This window comes from Polypterus senegalus, chromosome 17 (assembly GCF_016835505.1).
Source record: "Polypterus senegalus isolate Bchr_013 chromosome 17, ASM1683550v1, whole genome shotgun sequence".
In the NCBI taxonomy this organism is placed as follows: domain Eukaryota; kingdom Metazoa; phylum Chordata; class Cladistia; order Polypteriformes; family Polypteridae; genus Polypterus; species Polypterus senegalus.
The window spans coordinates 30,732,822-30,754,955 of NC_053170.1; the positions used below are offsets into that span (position 1 = coordinate 30,732,822).

General features: G+C 35.8%; 1 protein-coding gene across 2 annotated transcripts in view; it reads right to left on the reverse strand.

Moving 5' to 3' along the window:
- The window catches only part of ubxn11 (UBX domain protein 11), a 55,187-nt gene that overhangs the window by 28,246 nt on the left and 4,807 nt on the right, over window positions 1–22,134 (reverse strand). The window contains exons 2-8 of one of the 2 annotated variants that reach the window (XM_039740412.1): window positions 18,876–18,951; window positions 18,355–18,392; window positions 15,047–15,157; window positions 14,857–14,957; window positions 12,324–12,378; window positions 2,893–2,975; window positions 226–349 (exon numbers count right to left, since the gene is read on the reverse strand). In XM_039740412.1, coding sequence (XP_039596346.1) covers window positions 226–349; window positions 2,893–2,975; window positions 12,324–12,378; window positions 14,857–14,957; window positions 15,047–15,157; window positions 18,355–18,392; window positions 18,876–18,943 — 580 coding nt within the window. In that variant the 5' untranslated portion in view covers window positions 18,944–18,951. Of the gene's footprint in view, window positions 1–225; window positions 350–2,892; window positions 2,976–12,323; window positions 12,379–14,856; window positions 14,958–15,046; window positions 15,158–18,354; window positions 18,393–18,863; window positions 18,952–22,134 lie in introns of those variants that run through there. The other variant, XM_039740413.1, reaches the window with a different exon arrangement.

The following is a 22,134-nucleotide window of genomic DNA, read 5'->3' on the forward strand; positions in this document are numbered from 1 at the left end:
AAAATACCTTTACTTTGAAGAAATGCATATTTGTTTTATTTTCAGGGCAGGTAATTGAGGTGATTTACTGGGGCGTTTGCTAATTTTGAAGCCCAAAATAATTTTACACACTTCTCAAATTAAAAAGGAAATGCATTATTCTGCTTCACTGCTACAGAATGCATCTGCATTGTGCTATAAAAAAGATAAACGTTTTCATAAAAACCCAAGAACTTTTTCCTGTACCTTGTTGCCACAAATATTGTTTGCCAAGTATGTCCTGCTGGGGCTTAACATTTTCTTTATGGTCTTCAGTGCTTTGATGATTTTTATCTCCAACCCAAATCATGCCATAGTCATTTAAAAATCTCTGAAAAAGTTTAAGAAGTATTGTATAAGTATCTTCACCAGTGCAAGTTGTGCTAAGCACCCTACAATCATCATATCCTCTTCTTTCGACTCACTTCTGGAAAAATATGTGGGTTCTTAGTCAAACAATTTCCTTTAACTACAGAAATATTACTTTTAATTATAACAACTAAAGCTTGAACCAGATGAACACTTTGTATATTATTGCCGTTGGCATTATCTTATAATTAAGTGTATGTTTCACTGGCATTATGTGGATACCTCTTTCAGACAAGATTGTACCTAAATGGCTAGACAAGGATTGAAGCAACAGCCTTTATCCTACCAAATGGTACAAGACCAACCACTGTAGTCTATCAATTAATGAAATGTGAATGCTCTGAAAGTGGAAATTAACTTAAAGGTAGCAAAAATACAGTGTATCCTCAGTGAATTCCTCAGCTTAGTTAATAACCATCCATTTGCTCAACCGATTCTCAATTACTGCTTTTATGGAGAATGAGAGCTTGCATTGCTGCTCGACTTCATCTAACTGAGTTTCATTCAAAATTCTGTCGTCAGTGGGGAGTTTACACATCCTCCCCTTGTCTACTTAAACTTTCTTCAACTAATACAGTTTCCTCCCACCTGTCAAAGTCATACAAATTAAAATAACCAACAGATTAGCACTGTATAGTATGCAAATGTTCACCAGCCCTCTTACGTTTTTCAAAAATGCAGCATTTTTTTAATGTAGCTATTTAATCCTAATTTCAGTTCAACTGTCTTTTTAAGCCACTATGCAAATCAAAATGTATACATATTTAAATGTCTGCAGTTACAATATTTGGTACAAGAACTTTCTTTCTTTAGATCCTTTCCTATTTTGTTATGTCATAAATAAATAAATAAAATGTACACTTCATAATTCACCATTACTTCCACTATTTGACTGGTTGCACAATTGTTATTCACATCTTTCTGAGTACTGAAACCTGAATACAAATTCAGTTTCATTTGAGTACATTCAGTTAAGCAGGTATGAGGATGAAACATTATATTATCATCTTTAGATTTAATTTTCCAAAGCATGATGCATCATTTTTTAATTACATACTGCAAGAATGCTTTTTTGTAAATAATTAATTCTTAAACAATAAAAAGTGTGAACAACCACAAGTACAAACATCAAAAAGAGAACATAAAACATAACGGGCTCTGTGATATTAGCATGCCATGCTACAGAACTTGATAAGAGCAAAATAAACAATTTTTGATAACTGCAGTTCCTTTTCTTGAGATGACATGGTGGATGGTAAAGATAAACTATACAAGCAGCTGAAATCTCTTAAAGAATTAAGTTATAAAACATATTCCTCCAGGTATGTATTAAACATTGTTCTTGATTTTTCCAGCATAATGCCAGGAGGATCTGAACAGCTTAATGAGCTTAATAAAGAGTTTAATGAAATCATCTTATTAGTAATGGATGAAAAAGAATATGATAAAAAATACAGAAGTAAGAAAGGGTAATGAATAGAAATATCCAAAGTGAATGAAAAGAGGTGGAATTGGAGGACCATAAAGATGCATTAGGAGGGAAAGACTAAAACATATGAAAAAAGAACCGCTTTCTTTAAAGAGCATAAATTACAAATTGAGTCAGAAGCCAAACCCATTATACATTGTTTTAAAAGTGACGCATAAATCCTATGGACAATTTTATATTGAATAAATTAGTGATTAGAGTTTTTGGACTGAAATTCAGCTTAAGACTAAAGAGGGATGCACATCTGACTCCCACTGGCATGAAATGGAGAAAGTTTCTTTTATTGCTCATAGATTTGTGTGTTCAGCACAGAGACCAATTAGGGTTGAAACCTGATTGTAACAACAACATTTTAAAACAGATGAGATTAAATAGTGAAGAGACAAGAGTTGCTGCATGCTTTGTGGACGAATGTTAGCTGTAAGTAAAAGGTCACAGAATGAAAGGAACCCTGAATTCCCAAGCAGATTGCCGAGTGTACAGATACCTAAAGTAGACAAACGCAGAAAAGAAATGGGACACCCATCAGTATTGATTATTGTTAAGGATAGAAGTCTGCAAAAAAACTGAAACAATACTTGCGGCTTTAGTAACATAGGCTCACATTTTCAATTGTTCTTAAATATCTAACTGTATTAATAAATAATTAATTTGGCAAAATTTCACAAAGGTAAATGTGAACCTGACATAATTAAAAGAGACACATGTCTAAGTACCTGTCTTTTTATATAAGCATGTTAGAGACGGCTACACAAATCCATTCCCTGTTATACAGTGACTTTCCTATCTATCTATCTATCTATCTATCTATCTATCTATCTATCTATCTATCTATCTATCTATCTATCTATCTATCTATCTATCTATCTGTCTGTATGTCTGCCTGCCTTCGCACCATACTAACAGTACAGCTTTTGTGATGCAGGTTATAGTTCAGACTTATACAATTTTAACAATTATGCATTCAAATGAAAGTAAGATCATTCCCCCCTCTATCTTCATCAGTAATCACTGACCTCCATTTCCCAGACCTGACTCTGGAGCTCAAGGCAGGTTCTCTCAAGTTCCTCATTTTGACTGGATTCTTTGCTGCATGCATCTGTTAGTAATATTTTATTATTAGGATTACAAAATATAAAAAAACTGTAAATTACAAATAAGTGTCAGATTTAAACCTAATGCATACATCAAACTGAGCAAGTAACAATAAAATAACTGCAGAGTGATCAGTAACAGTAAATAGACAAAGTGCAAAAAGTGCAAAATTCCTGATAATTCATGCAATTCTTCAGGTAGATTACTGCATAGGAGTTAAGAACCTAATGGCCTGCAAGTTAAAACTGTCAGTGTACTGGCATGGTATCAAATGCTGTCATATGACATGCTAGAAAAGTTTGGGACAAACAGTTTGTTGATTGGTTGTATTGTGTCTGAGATAATGGAAAGTCCTCTTTCTAGGCACCTCTTGCAAAAATGTCCTACATAGGTGAAAATGTGGCTCCAGTGATAAACTGGACAATTTTACCCACCAGATATTGGACTTGATGGGCTGCTACTGTGCAGTTGTCTGCCCCAGCTTAACAAAGCAGACAGTAGCTTTGTGACTTCTTAGTCTGAATCATTAAGGTATTTGTATTTTTGAATTTCAGATCAACTAAACCAAAAGTTAAGTTTCTACCTCATTCCCAGATGTACCATGGAGTCTGGCAAATATAAGAAATACTTGGATGAGCGTTCTGAATCAGTAAAAATAACAACAGTAATAATAATTAAACAGATCTAACCTGTGCACTTGAACCTAAATGAATGAATAAATCATCATTTGTTTTTTAAATTATTCACTTTTGTTGTTTAGTGAGTTACATATGCATATATAAAAAGGACACAGAAAAAGTGCAAAGAAGAGTGCCTAGGCTGATTCCAGGGTTACAGGGGATGAATTATAAAGAAAGACTAAAACAGCTGAACATTTCCAGTTTAAACAAAAGGAAATTAAGAGGGGAATGATTGAAGTTTGTAAAATCATGAAGGGCATTAGTCCAGTGGATTGAAACTGTTATTTTAAAATAAGTTCATCAAGAATACAGGGACATAGTTGGAAACTTGTTAAAGGTAAATTTCGCACAATTATTAAGAAGCTTTTCTTTACACAGTGAACCATAGACACATGGAATAAGCTATCAAGTAGTGTGGTAGACAGTAGGACTTTATGGACTTCAAAACTAGACACAATATTATTTTAGAAGAATTGAGTGGTTAGATCTGGTGAGCTTTATTGGGCTGAATGGCCTGTTGTCATCTAGATTGTTCTAATATTCTAATATACTTACAACCCATGGATACATTTCAGTTCTTGTACTTGACACAACAGATAAGTCACAAACATTGTACATGTAAAATGTGAAGGAGAATACATTTCAACTCATTTTATAGTAATATATACATACAATGTCATCAATAATAATCAATAGTCTAAATAAAGTACAATTTAAATAAAAATAGAATTTGAACATTAGAGTTCACAAATCCAATAACTAAAATATGTGATAATGGGAAAATATGAAATATGAAATGATTATTTTCCTCACATATAAATTCACACATCTGTGTATGTGAATACAAGGATTGCTGACAGAAAAAGGCAGCAGAGAACAGGGACAGGGCTCACCGAGCTCTAGAAGACAGAGAGGAACAGGCATGTTCCTTCATGACAATGAAGGAGGAACGTTTCCACCACACAATGCCTTTGTCTTTACATGATACCAGAAGTTTAAAGAAAACGAGAAAATAGATTTGTAGCATGAGTGCTGTCATGTAATATTTTCAAAGAAGGCAAAACGCCATATGACAGTTATGAACATGCACAGACTGTGCAGAAATTAGAGAGCTAGTAAACTTGAACAAGGGATGAAATAGAAGGGCAAAATCTAAGAAACTGGCTAAAAGATCCTAACGTTGCAATCTTCCTGAAAGTACCTTTCAGTTTCTACTGTACTAAAGGGACAGAAAGTGGAAGATGACAAAAGCCAGGTCAGTGAAAAAGGCAAGGTTACGAACACAAAAAGTTAAAATACCACAAAGAGTCAACTTTCTGGTTCTTCACATTTACTTGATTTATAAATCAGATATAAAAAGTACACACTAGAGGATTAAATAAAGACTGTGACAAAAATAACTGTACTTAAAACATTCTGACAAAGGGGAAGTGAAACATTGCTGCAGCTTTTTTTTTTTATAACAGAATGAGAGCAGAACAAAAAACGGTGCCTTTGAAAAGATGAGTAAAGTAAAGCAAGAATAAGTTTTTGTTTTTGAAATCTGAAGAATACAAAAAAACACATAGGTTCCTCAAGACAGAGTTTAAGAGCCACTACCCTCATGTCAACTACATCTCTAAATCTGGAGCTGGACACAATGTAGATGAGCAAGTGGATAATGAAGATGGTAATCTGAAGCAAGAGAGTAACAACTCATTGATATTGAATGACCACCTCAGCCTATCATATGACAGTGCACAGCAGAAATTTGCAAAACAAACAGCTAGTTTACTTATATTGTTCTTGCAACCTGAGAACGCTTCTGCTTAAGAAATGCATTTGTGAGACCACATCTTGTTATGCTATATGCAGTTTAGTTCTCAGAAGTACGAAAATTAGGAAACAGTTATAGAGAAAGTCTAAAGAAACCTTTGTTTGCTTATTAAAGAACTGCAAGAGCACAGAGGAAAGAAAAACAACAGTCATTTTTTTCTACATATCGCTCTATTTTAAAAGAAAATCCTGAGACGAGAAGAGACAAGACTATTTTCAAGAGATTTTTTGAAGTCCCGCGAGATGAGACTTTTGCCATGAGATTTTTTCAAGTCCCGTCCTCCTCTCAATCATATTCAACAACGCACATGGTCTTCTCACCTCTAATTCACGTAAATACTTTTGACAAACACGGTTCCTGCTCTCTCGCTCTTATAAATTTTTATGTTTTCCTCACTTTAAGATCCCAAATAAAGGAGACTTACTATGTCCAAATCTTATTGAAGAATTTCATCCAGAAGGGTTATCAACCGAAGAAATGAGTACACAGGCAATCCTAAAAACCTAGAAATGATGGTCAAATGAATTAACGCGAAAATTGTCAATCGGTTAAACAGCAAATTGGTTAAATGTGTATCAACAGACTATGCTGAAACAGTGGATGGTGATAGTGTGGAAGATGAAAACATCAACTTGCAATATCTCAAAGAATATCTGCAACCTTTAATACCATCGAGCAGCATAAAAGCAAAGTATCTAGTGCGTAGCGCCTGCCCTGTTGTTGGTGAGCAAAGCAAGCAGGGGCAAAGCCCCCTAGTCCAAATTAAAATTTAATAGAAAACCTGAAAAAACTGTTAATAAGACAATAAGTATGGGTGGATGCCACTTTACAAAGTGTCTTGAAATAATTGTCAGCCCCATCACTAACAACAAAATTCAACTTGGTAACACTAGCCTGAATCCATCCTTATCAACTAATTTGTCTTACACAGTTTTGGTGATCTAAATAGTGGTTTCATGAGGCAGCACAATAGCACAGTGGTTAGTAGTGCTGCCTCATGGCTCCAGTGCCTTGACACTAAGTCCTAAGCTTGAGTGTTGCTTATATATACCTTGCATGTTCTCCCTATTTCTGTGTGGATTTCCTGTGGACACTGCAGTCTTCCTCCCACAGACATACAGGGTTGATTAATTGGTGACGTTAAATTGGTCAACTTTGATAGGTTGGTTTGCCTTGAACAAAGTGCTTACAGAATACACAGCCCCCATGATCCTGAATTTGGACTAAGTAGGTTGAGAATGTTAGGTTATATGTTAGTCAGTAGCTGATGTAAATGTAAAGCTTCACAATATTATGATGTGTTAAAACTTTTAAACATTTTAAAGAAAAAAATGTTAGGTTGATTAAATAATTTTACTTTTGTGGTGAGTAGGTTTGTATTTAAATAACTACAGTACAACTTACTGTTCTCTTACAGTGTTCAGACCAGTTCTTACCACATTCTTCATGCATCAGAACTGAACCACTCCCTTCCCTAAGCTGACTCAAAAGATAAAAAATAGCTGTAAACAGCTGTAACCTAACTCCAGGGGCCTCATGTATAAACGGTGCGTACGCACAGAAATGTTGCGTAAGAACTTTTCCACGTTCAAATCGCGATGTATAAAACCTACACTTGGCGTAAAGCCACGCACTTTTCCACGGTACCTCATGCCTTGTCGTACACAAGTTCTCCGCTCGGTTTTGCAGACTGGCGGCACCCAGTGTCAAATCAGTGCTACTGTTCCTGTGTGGTTACTCATTATTTTCCTGACGCGGCTTTATAAATACACTGAAACTAACCGCATATAGTTTATTGGTGTAACGCATCTGATTGTAATTAACTTGTAACAATATAATGGTCCAGGGAATAGCCATGGTATTCCAAATACCATAACTGCTTTAGTGTTGTTACTCTCACTTCTTCTTCTTCTTCTTCTTCTTCTTCTTCTTCTTTCAGCTCCTCCCGTTATGCGTTGCCACAGTAGATCCTCTTTATCCATATTACTCTCACTGCACGACTCGGAGAATTTATATCACTGTATCTGAGTGTGAATCACAGCAGCAGCTGATCGGAAAGAGAATTATTGGTATACAGCTTCAAGGACACGCTGCCTTAGCCACGGCAAAAGGTTTTAAAGCCTTTCCTGTACAGACCTCGCGGTTCAGAAACAGTTTCATCCCAAGAACTTTAAATGCACTCAATCAATTGCACCTTGTAGAACTGTTTGTACTTATAAGTACAATCACCCCACTGTAAACTTGCACTACAGTTATAATATCTCACAACCTGAGCCACTTTATAAAGCGCGTATTTACATATGATGATGATATCATTTTAAAGGTGAAATGCAGCAAAATATGTTTCTTAAATTATACAGATAAAACTTTAACTTCATTTAAATAATCTATATTCTTCACTGGGAGTGTCGTGAAGGATAGAATAATTAAACATGTACTACGAAGATATTTCAATGTTCCTTAAATGTTTTGAAGAATCGGCGCTAAGCTTACAGATGGCTTAACTTCTATTACAGAGCTGATTGTGTGGCGATCGGTTACTTGGGGAAAGAAAAGCAAGGACTGCAGTGACGGCTACGCCAATATATATTGAATATAAAACAGAAAGAGAAAATAACAACACAGCTAAAAACGCAGCAACAAATTTCGGCAAAAGTTAAATGCTTGTGTCATGAGCACGAGGCGGCTATGCAGTGTCTGCAACGGACGAGGCCATCCACCGTGCATAAGCTACTTTACTGACATTGGCGGGGAAGGAGCCACCGATTCTTCCTCTGCCCAGTGCCACCACAAGCCTAGAGCCGCCCCTGAGTACTGCTGCAATAAATTATTTCATCGAAGTGAAACACATGTTTAATAATGTGCTTTAACTATCATCATGAAAATGATATCACGTATACATCTCAGTATTTTAGTTATTCAGAGAGCTGTAATATCACGAATGTAATTGATTCTGTGTCCAGTTGGAGGAAGAGAGCCGGTTTAAGAAGCAAGTAGTGTGATTCACACACATAGGCACATAGAAGATCAAATACAAAACAAAGCATTTAACGTGCTACTTTAATTACGATGTGATTTGAGAAACTGGTTAATTAAACGATTTTAAGATGAAGTTTATGATGTTCCACTTTAATGACAAAATAAACTACGTGATTAAAGTGGAAATGTCGAGATTGAAGTTGACATTTGGTGCTTTTTCCCCACTGTGTGCCTTTTTTCTCTGTACCCTAATAAGCTTTCATATGACACTCAGACAGTGGGCTACAACTCGGCTTTTCACGGCGACTTTGATATGTGACTTCTTTTTATTTCCGGCCCTGTGCGATTTTGTGAACGTGAGCTTTCAAGTTTCTCCAACACGCTATGTCACTCGATCAACTTCCTTTTGTTGATTATACCACGGTTTAATTAAACAAATAGTTTGTTTTTCCTTTGCCTCCACTTGGTATTCGCTGAAATTCTTATATTTTCCCCGTGCTTTTCCCATTGTCTTTTCACAGAAGGCTGAGCTTAAGGGCGATTTATATTGATTTGCATATTCAAATAGGCGTAATTCTGGGAGGATTTGGGGCGTTACATAATGCGCGTGCACGAGCGTTAGTTTTCACGCTGATCGGGATTTATGTAACGGAAGGACGTGGAAGTTGGAGTATGCACAGATTCCTGCATCTGGATTTTTCTGTGCGTAAGCACATTACGGCTCTTGTGCTTACACCATGTTATAGTGCGAGTTCTACACACGGCGTTATACATGAGGCCCCAGGTGACGCGTCACAGGTGCATCATATACCATAAGCTTAACACACCCTTGACTAGTACTCAACAAATGTGATGTGCAGTAAAACAAAATGTCCTTTTAGCCTTACTGATCACTTCTGTACACTGACTTGATGTAGATAGTGATGAATCCACTATAACTCACAGATCCTTCTTTAAAGGTGTACTTTCAAGTTTTATTTCTCCAATTGTGTATTCAAATCTAACACTTCTACTTCCTATGTGTAATATTTTACATTTAGTTTTATTAAATTTCATCTGCCACAATCTGCTCATGCCTGTATGATATCCAAATCCCTCTTTAACTGTTTTTACATTATCTGGTCTTCCATCTAGTGTACCTATTTTTAAATCCACACAGCTCGAAATAGTGAAATAAAGAGTACTAGGGATTGATTGTATTTCAGATAGATTAGCCTCTAATCACAAGTATGGTTGGAATTAAATCAGAACACACTGAGCAAATTAGAGAGTCTGAAGAGAATACTCCTAGAAATTCTAAGAAGTGCATTAAGGTAATGAAGATTACTCTTTAAAAAGTACCAATTTTTAATAATGGGCTTAGAAAAAAAATCTGTACATAATTAACAAGGTACATTTAAGTAAAGCTCAATATAATATATCAAAGATTTGCTTGATGACAAATTAAACCAGAGGCTGTTCCTGGCATAGACAGCAGAAGCAAATGCCTAAAGTGTCAAATGATCGTCCTTCTGATCTGCAAGGTTGCATCGAAATGGCTCTCATGTTTGCAGCTGCATCAGGCGCCTCTTTCACTGTTCTGTTATTTCACTGCTGTTGCTGCTAAGAAACCAGAATGGGGCCCGAGAAGGGAGCAGGGTGGCTGTCAAAGAATATGTTCTGCACCTTTCTCAGGCTCTCTTACTGTACAAAGACATTTAACACAATGTATCCATGCACACACCTGTATTTTGCTTTAACACACACAAGCAGGTGGAATAACATCCCAGCAAATCATATACAGTGCAGCACTTGCCATTTTGCCTTATTTATAATTAAGTCAATAAAGTGAAATGAAATGAATAATGAAAACTACATTTTTAGAATGTGAGCTTGGTTTCATTTTTAGCTGGACATGACCTTTGATTAACAAGGGCAATGGATATATCTGTTCATTTGGTGATGAAACCAACATGATGTATTCATTATAATAGGTAAAAAAAAGTTGTCATCATAATCAGTTATGAAAAGTCAAAGCCATCTGGCACTTTAAGAAAAAGCAAAGGAAGAAATGGAGAAAAGAGCTAAATTTAAAGGTATGCAATGTCACAACATCAGAAACATTTTTATATAAGATTTTTGGATTAGTAATGGCAGGGCTAAGGTGATAGGAACAGTAGCTGATTAACATTATCTCTGTTTTATATCCTGTTACATGTGATACATCCAAACCTTCTCTTAAAATGTCATTAGCAGGCTGCAGCAAAAAGTCTAAGCTATTAAGTTATCGGATTTGTTTGTAAGTAAATGACTCATCAGAAGGAATCTTCAGTTTTCACTTTGACGTTTATAGGTATATAACTAATTTAGCTCTACTTCAAAACGTGGGTCATGTTTCCTGATTCAGATGGATGTTTCTCTTCAATAATGATACATTGTAATATCCTAATAGTAGGCAGAAGCAGCTATGCTAGAATAAAAATTGTGTTTTTGATATTAATGCAGATGTACATATGTCGGTGCTTCCTCCCCTTTACTTTACAATTGTTTTTATTCTGAAATAATTTCTTGAAAAAAGTGGGTACTAATAGCAGGGTGTTCCAACATTCCTAAGTACAGTTTGTGGCCATTAAAGGGGCATGGTGGGGTGTGTGGGTGCCTTGTAGATCTTGCATACATCACCATATTACCCAGGGCTAAAACCTCTTAAAATATTCAAACTATTTTCCATTCTTAATTATGTTTCAGCATCAAGACATTTCTATATACTGTATCAGCTTCCATTTTTTTAATACAGTAAGGAAAATATTTTCATAAGGCCGAAAAAATTAGTTTTGAATCAGCACAGCAGTTCTGAAACCAAAGTAGCACTAACTGGAAATCTTTTTTAACACTGTATCATGAAGAGTTCACAAGTGGTTAAATGAAATGATGTCTTTTTAGCACATTCTCTTGCAAATCAAACAGCTTGAAATTCAAAGACTTTTTAACAATTTACCACATTCTGCAGAAGTATTAAACTCTGCCCTGTTATAACAATGTACCGGATTCTGCAGAATTATTAAACTCTGCCCTGTGGTGCTAAAACTTGTATTTACTGTTCCCATTCTGCTTCCTTCTCTTTTTAATAATTTTATTTCTGAAGAGCATTTGATGTTACATCATACTACTTTATCACTGGCTAAACATAAGCTGCCTCATAACTGTTCTTGTGATTCTCGTGACATCACTTTAATCTTGAAATAACTGTTAGGCTCCAGTTCTGCAGCTGTTTTATCATAAATGCTTTGTGGTTAAATAGAAAATAACCAGATCAAGCACACTTCCATAGCAGTGGTCCATCTTCACAAAAAGAGTGTCTATCTCTTCAAATGTGTACAAAAATGTGAAAAATCATTGTTTGAAAGCATTATGGATTAACCAACTCCCTCATGTATCCATTTTGTAAACCTCATTATATCTGTGCACAACTAGATTCTGTCCTTACAATGGTGTTGCTGTTTGTAGCACTGCTATCTCATGGTTCTATCTCAAACTTTACACTGGCAGTGACTGGTGGAAGGATTTGAACACAGTATGTTGGAAATACGACACAGTAAAGCCAATCAATGCATCAGTATGCCACCATTAAAATACTCCAGGCCATAACTTAAATATATGTTTTAAGCAAACTGAAAGTACATATTGAATTATCTTGTCTTATTTCCCAATAATTGTTCTATGCTTAAATCCAAGATCTAAAAAACAGCCTTCAAGATTCTTCATAAGTTGCATTTGCATTATTTTAAAAGGCTATTTTTGTTATTTCAAAAGAGACAATGTACCTGTATAGTTTTTCAGAGTCTGCTTAATGAATGCAATCACTTTTCATTAAAGTAAATAAATTTCAAAATGTCACCTTTGGATTTTTGCAGGATCTTGATTTTATCTTCCAAGACAGAGATCTTTTTATCCTGTTAAAATGTAAATAAATAAAAATACAATAATTGCCACTATCCAAATTTGAAAATGTAAACAAATGCATTACATCTTTTATTTTATATATTTATCCAATTTAGGGAGATGCAAAAAAAAGATATATTCAAGAATAAAGTGCAACAATTTATTCTAGAATTACAGACAGTACCAGAAATAAGTGTATCCAACTGCTCCAACTAATACCAGCAGGCTTCAGCCTAGGCAGACCCAAAATGGGGAGCTGGCTTTAAAAGTTTAAAATACCAGATAGACTCAAAATATATAAAAATGTCTCACAAGTGAGAGAGAAACCATAAAATGATGGCATGTAAAGACAAGTTTTACAAAGACTTTATAAATGAAGCTATTTATTAAGGGTGGCATGTTGGCAAAGTGGTAGCACAGTCCCCTGCAGTATGGACACTGGGGTTCCCATCCCTGGTGCTTCCTGCATTGCCTTTGAATGTTCTCTGCATGTCTGCATAGGTTTTCCCTGGGGGTTGCACAGGAATCCACCTAGACTACAGTTCAAAAATATGCAGGTTAAGTGAAATGGAATTGCCAAAATGGCAACGGAGTGTATGTGTTTATGTGAGTATTTATCCAGTAATGGGCTGATGCTCAATCCAGGGATTGTTCCTGCTTTGAGTTGGAAGCTTGCTGGAAATAACTGAGCCAGTTGCCTCTGTGACTCTGCTCCGGATAAGTGGCTGGGATGGATGGGTGGGTGGTTATTTTAATGAATTAAGAACAAAAACAGCAAAAGGGCAAAACTATATCAAACGGGACTTGCCTATAAAGTCGATCCAAGGTGAACTAGCCTAATCCATGAACCAAAAGCAGTAATCCAGTAAACAGGGCAAAAGAATCAGTAATCACAATATATCAAAAAACAAGACATAACTCATGAAACTACTATAAAAGACTTGATGATCCACTGCTGGGTCTCTCTTCTGACTGAAATATAAAACTGGAGGGAGGACACCACAATAATGACATCATGAATGAGCTCTAACCACAAAGTACAAGGAATGCAGCACATTTAAAGTGCATAAATATCTCTCTATTATATAAAAAAATCTTGGGACGAGATAATTTCATGTTCTGCAAAACGAGACTTTGTGCCAAGAATTGAAAAATTAACAGGTCCAAGCGGGGGGTGGAAATAAAAGACAAACAGTAGAAGAAGAAAAGACAAAGACTAAAAGACAAAGGAGAATGTCGTAAAGAGGTTAATAAACGTTGACATGATACACATGCAGAGCAGGTTACAGATTATGAAACATAGATTCGAAAGAGTTAAACGATTGGACGTATTAGAAATTCTATAGCCAATAATGGATACAAATCCATACGTCCAAAAGTATCGCACTTTACACAAAATATATCTGAAAAACTCAAACAAAGAAGTTTTCTTGGATTTCTATATGAATCCGAAAGATTACGCATATATAATACCAACATGTGACAAATTGTCAGCGATAATAGTTTCAAAAGATGGAGATATCAAAGACAGAATTGATATTCGTGTTTATCCAAAAGCAAAGCACGATTCGTCGCAAGCGGCAGATCCGGGAAATGACTAGCACATAGAGGGTAAGCGAGTGAAGTGAGCAGGGGGCAGAGCCCCCTAGTTAATTAATAAAACAAACACAACCCAGATAACACAAAAACATGAAAAATAACCACTCAAAATTAACACAAAAATACAGAAGATACATATAAACCAAGGAATAAACCAAGGCTGAAACACAACAGTTTATTTACATAAATTTTCATTTCCTGAAATGTGCATTAAAATCATACAGGTATTGTAATATGTAAAATATATATATATATATATATATATGTTGGGGAGAACTTCTATATCTTTGCAAAAGGAAGAAGGTCCAAGTGTTTAGAGTCCTAGCGCTTTCTATTTTGCTATATATAATAGTTGCAACCGAGACATGGATGCTATCCAGTGACCTGAGATGAAGACTGGACTCCTTCCTATTGTTGTAACACATCAGTCGTTCTAACTGACTGTAAATGATGATATCAAAATGGATTATTATGTGTCTACCCATATACCCTAAATATAATTAGGCAGAGTGAGTTATAAGCTGCAAAAATGAGCTGGGAAATGCCAAATATTCTGAATCACGCTATCATAATTTTAATTCTACCATCACAGCCTATCATGAATGTCTTAGACTGGACACTAGTCCATCAGAAGACTCACACCTAGCCTCACAAAGAACATTTTTGTGGTTCAGCAGACTGTAAATATGCATTGCATCTAATATGCAAACTCCACATAGAATATGAACAGACAAGAATCTGAATCCAGTCTACTAAAGCCATGAGGCAGCAGCACAGGCCACTGTGACCAAATATACTGAAAGCTAAAGCAATGTTCAGACCATTGAATGACCAAGATGATTGAAAATTTTAAACAAATTTTTAAAATGTAAACATATCATGTAAAATACCTTTTGTTTGAGTTCATTTGCTTGGGAAATAACCTTCTGCTCCAACTGGGTCAATTTTTGCATCATTGAAGACATTAGTTCCAAATCAGTGGGCACAGAGCCTGGGAAAGGAAACAAGGCTATGAAACCAAGAGAACATTTAATCTAGAGTTAATCAAAATGCAGCATCAATCTTAACGAGAAAAATTACCTTTATTAGGAATTTTCAGAAGGGCATTTTTGGGAATAGAGGTGGATGTACCATCAGCAGCTGGAGCAAATGGTGACTTTAGGATGTCATTCAGTAAAATCGCTTCATCATCTAATTTAAGTAATAACATTAATAATAATGAAAGCATTATTTTTTTAAGAATTTGTATTATAACATTCAATTCTTATCAAAGGGTTTGTTTCATTTCAAACCTGGGATAAAAATAATTAAACCTAATTAAAAAGTGCTATAAATATAACTTATTTCTTAATTGAACAGGTTTTTTATTTTATAGATGATGATTCAGCTGAGACATGGTGGTTTGTACATTTGGTGATTTGTAGAAGAGGCTTCTGCACATTCTATAGTCCTGCCAATTCATTTGTAGGAGACATTCAAGGATGCAGTGTTTTTTTTTTTTGTTATTCTTGTTAACAGACAAGGTTTTTATGTTTCTTTGTATGTATTGTTTGGTCATCTTTTTGCTAGCATAACCCAAACTACCAATATTAGAAACCCAGAACAATAAAATAATAAGTAACATATTACATGGAAAAACACTGTTTTTACTTTGTAAAAAGAGCTGGGGCCTCATGTAAAACGCCGTGCGTAGAACTCGCACTATAACATGGTGTAAGCACAAGAGCTGTAATGTGCTTACGCACAGAAAAATCCAGATGCAGGAATCTGTGCGTACTCCAACTTCCACATTCTTCTGCTACATAAATCCCGATCAGCGTGAAAACTAACGCTCGTGCACGCGCTTTATGTAACGCCCCAACTCCTCCCAGAATTACACCTCTTTGAATATGCAAATGAATATAAATCGCCCTTAAACTCAGCCTTCTGTGAAAAGACAATGGGAAATGCACGAGGGAAAATATAAGAATTTCAGTGAATACCAAGTGGAGGCACAGGAAAAACATACTATTTGTTCAAATAAACCGTGGTATAATCAACAAAAGGAAGTTGATCGAGTGACATAGCGTGTTGGAGAAACTTAAAAGCTCACGTTCACAAAATCGCACAGTGCCGGGAATAAAAAAGAAGTCACATATCAAAGTCGCCGTGAAAAGCCGAGTTGTAGCCCACTGTCTGAGTGTCATATGAAAGCTTATTAGGGTACAGAGAAAAAAAGGCACACAGTGGAGAAAAAGCACGAAATGTCAACTTCAATCTCGACATTTCCACTTTAATCACGTAGTTTATTTTGTCATTAAAGTAGAACATCATAAACTTCATCTTAAAATCGTTTAATTAACCAGTTTCTCAAATCACATCGTAATTAAAGTAGCACGTTAAATGCTTTGTTTTATATTTGATCTTCTATGTGCTCTATGTGTGTGAATCACTACTTGCTTCTTAAACCGGCTCTCTTCCTCCAACAGGACACAGAATCAATTACATTCGTGATATTACAGCTCTCTGAATAACTACAATACTGAGATGTATACGTGATATCATTTTCATGATGATAGGAGTTAAAGCACGTTATTAAACATGGGTTTCACTTCGATGAAATAATTTATTGCAGCAGTACTCAGGGGCGGCTGTAGGCTTGTGGTGGCACTGGGCAGAGGAAGAATCGGTGGCTCCTTCCCGCCAATGTCAGTAAGGTAGCTTATGCACGGTGGATGGCCACGTCCGTTGCAGACACTGCATAGCCGCCTGTGCTCATGACACAAGCATTTAACTTTTGCCGAAATTCGTCGCTGCGTTTTTAGCTGTGTTGTTATTTTCTCTTTCTGTTTTATATTCAATATATATTGGCGTAGCCGCCCCTGCAGTCAGTGCTTTTCTTTCTCCAAGTAACCGATCGGCACACAATCAGCTCTGTAATAGAAGTTAAGCTATATGTAAGCTTAGAGCGCCGATTCTTCAAAACGTTTAAGGAACATTGAAATATCTTTGTAGTACATGTTTAATTATTCTATCCTTCACGACACTCCCAGTGAAGAATATAGATTATTTAAATGAAGTTAAAGTTTTATCTGTATAATATAATACACATATTTTGCTGCATTTCATCTTAAAATGATATCGTATGTAAATACGTGCTTTATAAAGTGGCGCAGGTTGTGTAATATTATAACTGTAGTGCAAGTTTACAGTGGGGTGATTGTACTTATAAGTACAAACAGTTCTACAAGGAGCACTTGATTGAGTGCGTTTAAAGTTCTTGGGATGAAACTGTTTCTGAACCGCGAGGTCCGTACAAGAAAGGCTTTGAAACGTTATGCCGTGGCTGAGGCAGCGTGTGCTTGAAGCTGTATACCGATAATTCTCTTTCCGATCAGCTGCTGCTGTGATTCACACTCAGATACAGTGATATTAATACTCCGAGTGGTGCAGTGAGAGTAATATGGAAAAAGATGATCCGCTGTGGCAACGCATAACGGGAGGCGCTGAAAGAAGAAGAAGAAGAAGGTGCAGTGAGAGTAACAACGCTAAAGCAGTTAAGGTATTTGGAATACTATGGGTATTCCCTGGGCCATTATATTCTTACAAGTTAATTACAATCAGTTGCGTTACACTAATAAACAATATGCGGTTAGTTTCAGTGTATTTATAAAGCCGTGTCAGGAAAATAAGATGTAACCACACAGGAACAGTAGCACTGCTTTGACGCTGGGTGCCGCCAGTCTGCAAAACCGAGCGGAGAACTTGTGTACGACAAAGTATGAGGTACTGTGGAAAAGTGCGTGGCTTTACGCCAAGTGTAGGTTTTATACATCGCGATTTGAACGTGGAAAAGTTCTTACGCAACATTTCTGTGCGTATGCACCGTTTATACATAAGGCCCCTGGTGATTTTGGTAATCTGGTTCATGTTAAGGTATGACATGTTTGGTTTGATAACCAAATATTCTTCATCATCAAGTGCTGTTTCAACTGTAAGACTATGCTGGAAAAAACAGATTCAGAAATGGTGTGATTATCTGCAATAGGAGTGGGCAGTGAGTTTGTTCTGAATTGCAACGTACCTGTCATAGATATTGTAAAAGTAAATTGAGCATCAATGGATTTTAAGTAGATGTAAGGATTGCACTTATTATCTTTTTCGGGAAAGATTCTTTATATCATTTCCTCTCCAATGCTATTCCCAAAAAAAGGTCACAAGTTGAGAAAATGTACACTTTTACTGGCTTTTTTATTCTTAGCTTTTAATATGGTTCTGCAGTAACAGATTTGAACAAAGACAGATTTTGTACCTTAATTCTGAACTCCAGACAGATACATGTATACAAATACTGATTTTGGGCATTTTTCTTCATGTATAGAGTGTAATAATCTGTATTGTACAACTACCTGTGTAAAGTTTCTGCTTGAAAGGTACAGGCCTCCTCCTAAAAGAAAAAGAAAATAGTCAAGTGAAATGCTGTAATTATAATGAATGTGCTACAAATCATTGTTATCAGTAAAAGAAATGCCAGCTAATCACAACAGACGTTACCCTTTTTTGTATTCATGCCAGTACAATTAATGGCATGCAGGCAACTTCATCTAAGACCCGCTTGTTCAAGTCTTTCATTTAAAGATTATCGTCAAACTTTTAGATAAACACACTGCAGAAAAAATGAAGTTCTGCATTTTGTTAGCTGTAAAAAGCTAACAAATACTGGTTTATTAAAATATATATCAGCCTTTAACTTTCTAAAATTCAGATATAAAAAATGAATATTTCTAAAGTTCAACTTCAAAAATGATGTGATAATAAACCTGTGACATCTTAAACTAAAAAAGTGGCAGTTAAAAAAATCCAACCAGATTATGCAGCAGTGCTAAGCACCATGCTCTCCAGTGTCAGTGGGTTTTACCTGTCCCGTTACCTGTGATCTGGAAGGTCAGGCAGGGGAGCCCGCTTGTTCTTTCCCAGGGAAGATAAAGCAGAACTCATTTTCTATTCTGTTAAAATTAAATTATAAAAAAATTAAAATGGTGCAGTACTTTTTCACCTCTGCTTACTTGTGTTTTTTATGCTGTCTGCACCTATATATACAAACATTCAAATAAAATAAGGATCATTTATTTATCCTAATATACTCACTAAAGGAATGAAAGTAAGTAGTATTGATGTTTAGAAGTGACAGTCTAATTAAACTGTTCCTATAAGTGTCCTTCAGTATGCTGTATGTTAATAACTGGCATTTCACAATAAAGTATATAAGAATGTGTGTTATAAATCTTTAATTGGTCAATCTGAAACCCTGCAGTTCCAGTTTGTAACATGTTTTTTATGCTTCTGCACAAAAGGTCATAGCCTACAAGATACCCAGTACTCTGCATATCACAGGTGACAGAATACAAAGAGGCAAAGAAACAGCCACAATTGTCCTTAACCAAAAACATCAAAAAATAACTGGGGCACTGGGGGTTTGGGGAAGGTGGTGGTAAATCTCATCTACTGAATATTACATTTTTATGTTAGTTATGCTTTTACACAAAGTGACTTATAAATTACATTTGTATACTAATTGTACCATTTTGGAATAGTGCTGGTAAATTAAGCCAGCTGCAGGAAATACAAAATCAGTATATAAAAATGCATACAAACTGCAATGTTTTCATCAAATGGCTACATCTTATTGCTGTGAGAGTCAGTGGCAAAGCATTTGTCTTTATGACTGTCTCTATTGTGGTTTTATATGGGTTGTTTTATGCTTGTCCTTTTTACTTGTTTATTTGCACTGCATATACTGTATTTGGATGCTACCATAAATGTAGAGTAAATGCAGTCAGACTTCAAAGAGTTTCCTTCAAGTTTCAAGTTTTCAAGTTTTCAAGTTTCCTTCAAGGAAAAATCATTGGCTATTTTTAGACTCAAAGTAACACAGTCTTCCTAAAGAAGATTCGAAACTGAGATGTTTACAATTAGTATAACGATAATCACATTACATTAGAAATAAACATATTTTTATGCACCTTCTCAAAAAGAATACATTTTGCAGCATTGGACAGCCATTTCTACCTTTTCTAAAAACAGGTATCACATAAATGTATATACCTAAAGACACCTTGCCTTCTTCATGAGCAATTTTACAGAATGCGTTCAAAGTTGGACATTTAAAATATGTCTTTACTCAATTTAGAGAATTTAGAGAAGCCACTTATACCATACAGTATATGCAACTGATTTGCAATTAAACTTTTATAAAACTTTTGAAGTATTAAATTAATATATTTTGTGTTTACCTGGTGGTAGTTGACATATCAGACAAAAATAAGTGCAAGGGAGGGATAAGTAAAGAGATAATCCAAAGCAATAACAGAAAATCCAGAAAAGAAACCCTAGCAGTGACCCTGGGCCTAACCATATAGGTTTTGGGACATGTCTACAAGGTAGGGTGGCTTGTCTACTGGCTCACTGTCGAAAACACAGTCCCACATGTCACCTCCCTAAATATTCTCACTTCCTTACACTGTACTCTTGCAACACCACTTTCCTGACAGGTCGAGCCTTTGCCCCAACTTATTATGTTTTTCCAAGCCTATAGGGTATATGGTGTTGAAGCAGCTTCATTAACCAACCTGGACTTACTTCAAGAGTTAAGATTTCCCACAGATAATCATGTGGCTTTTCCCATTTCTGCACAGTTCTGGACCCTTATATACATTTACAACCCAGGCATTCCAACCTAAAACATTTTTCTAGACTTTTAGCACTAGACCAGAATGCTGCTAAACCACTTATAAAGTTACCTGTTTATAATAATACTATTTACACCTAAGCATTTTGGCAGCGAGCGATTTTGAAAAACCCTTCATGCAGCTGTTTTCAAACATTTTTGGCCAAATGTTTGTTTCATTGAGATAAATGGTAATACACATAGACATTGAGGGAGAGATTAAACACGTGTGTAGTTAAGTATTAAACAAAGTTATAGGTATACACATAGTTTTAATCAGGTTCAGCAAGTTTAGCACATATGTTTTAACATATAGTTGGAGTGGTAGCGCAAAGCTGTCATTCCTGCCTCACAGTGCCAAACGTACTGTATAGGGTTTGCATGTTCTACAAGATCATTTTAGGATTGCTTGGTATCACAAGTGTACTTAACTCCAGATGACTACCTGCTTTACAACTGAATACTAGGAATGTGTCAGTAACACTTCTCAATTAACAAAATACGTTCAGCCTTTGATGTGCTGTGTAGTAAATAACATCCATACCCTTTTCCTATCACAATCCCTACCCCTGGGTATTTAATATTGGCCTCTTTGCCATCAGATCACACTATTTTAAAATATCTGTAAAGTAACTGAATTAAAACTAAAGTACCACTTTATTAATAGGTTTTGGTAACTGGATTACATGCAGCACACATTTTCTTCTTTCCTTACGCCCAGTGCTGCTACAATAATCAGTGACTCGTTTTCACCCTAAGTGGGTGAATTAAATTTACCCCACAGCACATTCTGGATTAAACTTATATGAATATAATGCCTGTTCAGTTCTTTTCACTTGATTGCATACTATGCACGTTACACTGATGGCAAATAGGATTTTTTTTTTCTTTTGCAAAATACGCAATGATTTTTTGTGTGTATGTGGTGGGGATAAGCTTCCATAAGTAACAGAAAGACACTATCACATTTTACCATACTTATTACTTACATGCTTATTGACGTCCATGTGAATTCCTGGAATTTTTCAAATCAGGGTGAACCCAATATCTACACTCATGGTGCTGATGACACCTGCTCTACAGTACTGTCATCACCAGGATTAAAAGTACTAAAGTCCCTGAACACATTCTGGAGACACAACATCCTCACAACACTAGAACATCTCACAACCCATAAAATGGAAAAGGGAAATGATTTCAGTAAATGATTTCAATCCTATCTTCCAGCAAAGCACTTCTTTGAAAATGCTTGAAAACTCTTTAAAAATGCTTGCAAACTCTTTATAGATAATAACTTATTGCCTAGTATCAGATCTTGCAAGTATGACTCTATTTTTATCTCCGACCATGCCCCACTGACCACGGAACTTAAATTATTATGCCCTACACACTCATCTTGTAGCTGGTGTCTTAATTCCCTGTCCTTAAATGATGAAAACTGTACAGAATTCACCTCTGAGCA